Genomic DNA, 7943 nt, shown 5'->3' on the forward strand with positions numbered 1-7943 from the left:
GTCACCTGAATCTGGTTCCACATTAACTCACCCCCGTCTGTGGACGTTAAATCTGCCCCCCCCTTTTTTTCCCCATTGTGGCTGCTTACACTCATTTTATGGGATTACATCATTGTTTTAGACCTTGAGGCTGTGTGAGCTAATTTTGGAGAGAAAAGCGCCTGTGTTTTTCAAGCCAGGCTTCACGTGGAAGCCGAGCATTATACGCAAAATAGCTGGCGAAAGCTCGGGGAGTTTTTCGGGGGACACTGAAAGCATCCCTTCCCTTTCGTGTCATGGGATTTTAATCTTTTGCTGATTCCTCTTTTTTTTGCTACATTAGCAACAAACAAATATCACCTCCGGCTGTATGACATGAAGGGATCATTATATGCTGTGCACAGGGGTAAGTTGAGCAATGGGCTTGTCAGGTCCTGGGATCCCCTGTGCTGAAGCTGAAGATCCGTCCGCCGTAACTGGAAGTTTAGACGCTTTCGTCGCATTGAGGCGAGACGACAGGATGGAATCGGGTGCATGTGTGCTGCAGACGCCTGTTTCTAATGGCAGGGAACGTTTGGGTTTTTCTCCCCGTGCTGAATCAAATTGATGCGATTTGAGGAAACTACATAGAAATATAAAAAAAAAAACTACCAGCATTATCAGGAGAATTTGGCTTTTGCATTTGAAGTGGTAATACATATTATTCTCCAAGACCGCGCGTATTAGTTCATACATATTTAAAGTTCTCCCTAGTGCCGTTGCCAGTCTTTGGACCTTTATTCAGTATTAAATCCCAATATGTCTGATTTGATATCAGAACTGGACTATTTGGTAGATATTTTTTTTTTGCCTCCATTTCCAATAGGCTGTTTGTATCTTAAATCTGGAGCATTAAAAAAACCGAGGCAGCCTCCCAATGGAGCTCCCTCAATTAATAGGTATTAAATCATTGATAGGAAACGTCCCCAATGACATCCTGCTCCGTACCCGTACTTAAAGTCTGCTCCTGGAACGGATTGGCAGCCTTATGTTCCTGAAGACTTTCAATACAAACTCGCAGTAGGAGGAGGTTTCAGATTTCCAAACGTAGGCACTACTGTAAAAGCTATTAATGAATTACTCTTTTTTTGCAATAGGAGGAGATTGTGTTTTTGTCAGAGGTCGATGGCCTGTCACTTCTTTTATTCATAACTCTCCCATTTGTTGGGATCTTCTAAAGCGACATCTGCGTTTTGTGAAGCTCGGAGATGAGGAAGGATGTGTGAGTGTTAATGGCATTTGACTTCCATAACAATGCCATTTACAACCCAGTTGCTCTCCCATAGACCCCTGAAGGAAAGGGAGAGAAAATGGCATTCACTGCTAATGCACAACCACTAAGAAGAGAGCATACAACTTATTTATGTCTTTGTGCCTGGAGGCTTTTCATGCTTTAGAAAAAGTGCTTCAGGCTATTGAAAAACAAGCCAAAAGTATTTAGAGGAAATTGCGGTCATGAGCAATCTTTAATCAGTGCAGAAGATTCATCAAACTCGTCAAAAAAAGGTTCCGGGAGACATTTTTAGATTACTAAATGTAATTCAAATGCAGATATCATACAGAGTTATTCAATGCCAGCAAGTAATACGATTTAATATTTTGGTTTATACATTACTACTGCGACTGGAATATTGTTTAAAAAATGCACCAAAAAGGTGTAAGTTGGAAACACTATTGAGGATACAGCTTTAGACGGATTAAAAAAAAAAGAAAACAGGATTTCTAAAGTTCTTAAAAGGAAACGTCACAGTGGAAAATCTAATCTTGTGTGTTTGGGCTTGTTTTGCTTAAATATTATTCATTGCGCTCCATCATGTACCTGGTAACGACTTTCGTAAAGGCTTTTGATTACATTATTACATTCTCACCGAATCCCTTCTCCTTTGTCTCCTTGATTGCAAGTACAATCCCATTGGAACAAACCGCATTAATGCAGATTTACATACATACAAGAGCGGAAAATACATTAAATTGGCTTTTTCTTTCCTATTGGCCTCATAAGAGGATTTTAACTGCGCAGACATGTTGCCTGTTTATACTGCAGTTTGGATAACGGGGATGATAGTGTGTTCTAATATCTCATAAAGCTGAAATGTTTACGCAGAATTCCTCTAAGGTCATCAACTTGTGCTGTCATTTTAGATTTCATTTGAGAGGCACATTGCAATGCCGTCCCTTGTAAGGAAGAAGATGCCTCAGTCTGCATTTATTGAGGAGAATGCCACGTCTGTGTGTGTGTCTGTGTGCGAATGGCTATTCACACATGATCAAAGGAAGCTAATTCTGTGCCACCTCCGTTTCTCTATCAAGCGCTCGTGTGGACATTGGTCACTCATGCTTTTCTTTTTTTCCTCTGCTGGTGTTCATTTTCAGCCTTCAGGCATGATGATTACTCCAGAACTCATCTCCCTTATTCGGCTTCAAACTGCCCACGACAGCCTTTACTCATTCACCCAGTCGTTTAGTCACCGTGTTATCTGTTGGTCTCATCAGATCATACTTTATGAGGGACGGCTCCGGCATATCTGTCCCTAAAAAGCCTGTCTCCAATCTTTAAATATCGATCCCCAGGGTCTAGCTGAGGTGCCTCTCGTGAGTGCAGGAAAGAAGGGAGAAAAACAGATCATTAGTGATTTTAATTAGGTGATCTGTCAAGCTGCGATTGCCAGATGTAAGCGTATGCATTTGGGTCGATGGCAATCCCTCTGACAATCCCCTCTTGTCACCTTGGGCCTCTGAAAAGGAGGATGGCTCTCGCTAAGAGTGAAACAAACGGTAGCGGAGTGCAGAAATGTGCCGTTCTGCATCTCTGTTGCGGCTTCTTCCTCAACATCGGAGCAGGTGGAAAACGTACCACAGTGGCATTGAGCAATTTTGTAATTGCAATGTTTGTCTAGGGCTCAATCATCAATCAAGTGTGTCTTTCTTAAATGATTCCTAGAATTATAACTTTTCAGCAATTGTTGTGTACATATCTGGGTAATCAAACCAACGGGGGAAAAACATAATTACAGATTCCCAGTTAGAGTGAGGAAGCGCGACACTTTTATTGTTGTAACCAGCTAAAAAACTGTCTTGAAAGTCCTTCCCCTCCAACATAACAAATTACAAAAGACTGCAGTTTTACTGACTGACGCAAGTTTTTTTTTTCACTCCGGCGTTAAACATCATTACATATTTATGACACGGCGCCAGATGACAGAGAGAGAGAGGAAGAGAGAGATGAACCAGGCAACAACTCGTCTGGTTTCTCCGTCTGCGAGATATCTGATTGCACTGTTTAGACCTGCCTTTCATCTAGTGTTGTTACAGAAAACCCAATTATACAAGAGTTGCAAATGGACTTTTGATTTAACAATACATCATTTAATTGGCGTATTAGAAGTGCTCAAAACATCCAGATCTACTTTTCCGTGAGCAGTGTGTAAACGCTGCCGCGGTTTTGAGCAGGTGTTGGAAATGAAAGTGAAAGCAAAGGATTCAGTCCGTTGTTTAACTTGAGGTATTTTGATTCAAACTAAATGCAACATCGATTTTTGAGAGAAAAGGAGAAAAGTTTGAGATATCTATAAAACCCCATCATAAAGCTGCTTTTAAGGACGAAAATCATGTTTTCTTCTTTCTCTTGTGTCTCCTCAGATCCCAGCGAAGGCTTTCACTGCCAGGACGAGTGTCGCATCCTCGGCCACTCTGACCGCTGCTGGATGCCTCGCCACTCCATCCCCTCGCGCGTCAAGTCACCCGAGCACGGCCGCAATGTCATCGCCTTGTCCATCGAGGCCACCACGGTGGACGTGCCCCACTACGAGGACGGCACCATCAAGAGGACTTTTGCCACCTTCGGTAAGGACGGGCCCGAGGACGTGGAGCGGGGAGAGTTAAAGGGGAAGCGGACTCAGGAGTCTCAGGTGTGCAGCCCGAAGGCCAACGGAGGGGCCGTCCGCGAAGCCGGCAACGGGCGCGAGGCAGCCAGCCCCATCACTTCCCCCGTGCACCTGAAGAGCCCACCGGCCAAGCCGTCGTCCGCCTACAACACGCTGAAATGCCGCGACGCAGAGCGGATCGCCAACCACAGCCTGCTGCGGCAGCCCGAGGGGAAGGACAGTGAGCCAGCTGTCAGGGAGATCAACACGCTTCTCCACGACGGCCGAGACAAGGAGTCCCCAAGCAGCAAGCGCCTGAAGGACATTGTGCTCTAGCGAGCTTCTCTGTGACACAAAACAACATTCGTACACACAGACACACACACACACACACACACACGCCGCGCGCGCCGTGTATAACTCACATGTATGTACCCACCCGCAACAGCTGTGTGTACACGGGAGGCTGTGGAAGGAGGGAGACGCACCCGTTTGCAGTTGTACAGAATTGAAGAACCAGCTCGTGCTGAGGACGATGGACTGTAATCTGCTGCGGCTAGTTGTGTGCTCAAGCCGAGGTAGTGGATGTGGCTTCGTTGTAGTCGCAGTACTTTTTCCTTGTTTGTTTTTTTTTGTTCAGTTTCTCTCTATCAGTCTGCAATGGATGGACGGGCAGGGTACTATTGGCTGCATGGACATGGACATACCCAGTGGACCTCTGCAGTGCTTGCGCAAAAGCAGGACAATGCACGTTTGGACACCTGAGAGGCCAATTCACGTACAAGTACAGTTATGCCTTTTGAACTACTTTTGTATCACAAACTGATATTTGCCTTGTTTGGTTTTGCGGTTTGTTCTAGCTGCCAAAATCGCTCTTTGTTCCTTTGTATAGTGAGCTCCATCAATGTAATAAACGACATACACAGGATTCATTTAAAATGATTCCCAATTTACTCCCTCAACAGTTTGCAGTGCGTTCATGGGGAAGGTCTCATTTGACTCTTTCCCAGAACTAATAAGATAAACTTTATCTGCGTATCCCTGAGGACATCCTAGTGTCATCAGACTGTGAGGTCTTTACAGTATTTATATTTTATCAAGGACGGAGCAAAATGAGCTCTCCCTATCTGCACAGCCACTCTGAACACTGGAAGTGGGACGGACGGATCCTTGCGTTTAAATTGAGTTGTATGAAAGGAAAAAAAAAAGACTTTTGAAATCTCCCTGTGCCCAACCTTGATTGTAGCCAGTGGAGCACAAATTAGAACATTGTGCTCTGGTCTTGTACTTTTTTTGACTTTTGACTATGGGGCTAGGATAGAAGGGATCGTCACTCATGTCTTGCTATGTGAAACTCTATATGGGGTTTACTATTATCATTTTTAATAACCTGTTGTTATGTGACAATCCCTTTAATGTTTGGTTTCAAGAGAAAAAAACAAATAAACATTGGTGTTTAACTGAAGCTACAGTAGCGTTTGTTACACAAACACAAAAAAACAAAAAAACATATATGCCAAAATATATTTTATAAATAATTTAAAAATGTATAATGAGAATATTTAATGCTGTGTAGTTATTTTATGAGTAAGTTATACTTGAAATTAACTTGCTTTTGTTCATTTGTCTTTTGCTTTTATAATGAATCTGATTTCTTTTCTTTTTTTCAAAATGAACTTGGATTCTTTTTTGTTTACTGTGTGACCCCTGGCAACTGTTGCAGTCTACCTTGTTGTAAAGAGTTTCTTATTGGTCAGTTCTTGTGCCATCAAGTTTCTGTGTGGGCTATTAGAAAATGTAAAAAAGACAAAAAAAAAAACCAACAACAAAAAAAAGCGATATCAGCACCAACATTAGCGTGTCCGTTCAAAGAGCTTAGAGTGAGATAGCAAAATATACCAAAAAAGATGCAAACTAACCTTAAAAATTCCAGGATGTTGCTTAGTCTTAGAATCTAAGGAGGAGAAAGAACATCTCCCAGTGGTCTTCATGCTGGTCACAGGGTTTCACCAAATTGTATTTGTCCAATTAACAGTGTGTTTCCTATTGGGCCAAGTTAAAACAAGACTTTTTCAACCTCAATGGAGGGCAATATTACGCGTAGACTAGCTTTGCTCAGCAATGCTGTCACCATGCGCCATCTGTGTACAGCAGATCTCATGGATAAGGTTCGGACCGGTGGTATAAACAGGGCCTTCTCCTCCTACGTGCACCACACAGCAGACTGGATGGAATCATGTTTGAACAAACCGTGTGTGAAGAACCGTGTTGAACATTAGCAATGTGGTTTTATGTTGCTTTGCAGTAAACTATGTACAATGTTGGAAAATACGAATGAAAATTGACAAATTGCATACAACAAACTAGATCTTGTAGCTGAATGTTTTGCTGGTCTCACCCATGGCTTCTGGTAACATGAAAATCTGAATAATCACTGAATGTATACAGCAGCTTATAATTAAACTATTAAATGTCCTCTGCTTTGTTTTATTGTCTTTACTCATTGTGAGTTCTATTCATTTACATTTTTCAGTGTTTTTAGGTTTGATTCCTTTGGCAACGATCAACAATCACTTGACAAAGGTTGACACTTTTCACAAACGGTATATGTTTCACTCGGAAATAGGAAGTAAGCAAGCCAAGTTAACTGGCTTCCACCGGGAAATTGGAAGCTAGTTAAAAAATAATCAGTAATTCTTTTACCGTGGCACATATTTTGAATCAAGATACTGAGTAACCTAATTCACGGAACAACAAAACATTCATTCTCAAACAGCTGCCAATGTCAGCCTCCCAGCTGGTAGACTATATATATATATATATATATATATATATATATATATATATATATATATATATATATATTAATATGATGTATATGTGTGCTAAAAGAGTGCATCATATTCGTCTGTTTAACTAGTTCTAGGTCTGTCATAAAACTCACAGTGGTTATTATGATGTGAGGGTCTGACGACAGTTGTTTAAAAGAGCCCTATTACACATAGAATGATGTCTACTCTATTTGTCATAATACGATTAAAAGCTTAGGTGGAGGCTGGCAGCAACTCACCATTAATAGTCCATGCATTCATTGTCGATCTTACCCATTATTCCAAAGAAAGACCTTTGGCCATGGTTCGACAGGTAAGGTGAGTGTGCCATAGTGTCTGTTTTTTTACGGTCATGCTCTTCTCATTTGCTGGAGTCGGTCCCACATGACATTTTTGAGACGTTTCAAATCTGAAAATGGTTTTCAAAAAAACAAAGACACTGATCAGGACCATGTAGCCTGTCATTGAGACTCGCGTTCAGCTGGTTGATAACACACTTTTACGGCAAGGATAACAATGTCATTAATACACCAGATCCCACTTGAAATATTGATCCATTAGTCAACTTTGAGAGGAAGGGTCTCAAAGCTATGAAATAAGTTTGGAGGCAAGACAGAGTCTCGTTCTTCCTCTGCTAGTCTGCAACCATTTCTATGACATTTCCACTCAATAAAGGCTCCGCTTTTCTCCTCCCTCATGAACAAATCTTTCTCCTGAGCAAGTTTGTATGGATTGATGAGGAGAAGCAGAGAGTAGGTGTCGAGCAGGAAACATTCTGGCACTGTAGAGAGAGAAAAAGGGAAACAAGTGAGGGGAAAACACACAGCTGCCCTCCGTGATAAGAAAAGGAGGTTGGCTTCATTTCTATAATTAATTTGCCGTTCCCTCTGTACCCTCTGGTGGAGCCAACATGAAAGCTGGTCTGAAAGCGAATTTGCTAACACATCCATTAGTCCATATGGAGGATCGTGTTTCTTCCAGCTAAGTTTTCTTCTCGTGGGCAATACCACTATTTTGCCCCACTCGTGTGAGTTACACATGCCCTTTCAGTAGAGTTTAAACCCATGAGTCTCCATAAAAAAACTCGCCTGAGCTCAAGGTATCGCGTCTCACCAAAAGGGATAAATATTTAAGCATTTTAAAGAAGTCTGTCTTATAACCATTAACCTAAAAAAACAACTGTAGTTGCACAATATTGCACTATTTCTAACTATTTTTAGATAAGTTTGTA

At 41.8% G+C, this 7943-nt stretch overlaps 1 protein-coding gene across 8 annotated transcripts in view; it reads left to right on the plus strand.

Annotated features, from left to right (window-relative positions):
- Positions 1 to 6357, plus strand: part of pcdh19 (protocadherin 19) — a 52894-nt gene extending 46537 nt beyond the window's left edge. For all 8 annotated transcript variants that reach the window (XM_040173616.2, XM_040173618.2, XM_078100683.1 and 5 more), the window contains exon 5: positions 3658 to 6357. In XM_040173616.2, the coding sequence (XP_040029550.1) occupies positions 3658 to 4217 (560 nt within the window). In that variant the 3' untranslated portion in view covers positions 4218 to 6357. The remainder of the gene's footprint in view (positions 1 to 3657) is intronic.
- The last annotated feature ends 1586 nt before the right edge of the window (positions 6358 to 7943 follow it).

This window comes from Gasterosteus aculeatus, chromosome 4 (assembly GCF_964276395.1).
Source record: "Gasterosteus aculeatus chromosome 4, fGasAcu3.hap1.1, whole genome shotgun sequence".
NCBI classification, from domain to species: Eukaryota; Metazoa; Chordata; class Actinopteri; order Perciformes; family Gasterosteidae; genus Gasterosteus; species Gasterosteus aculeatus.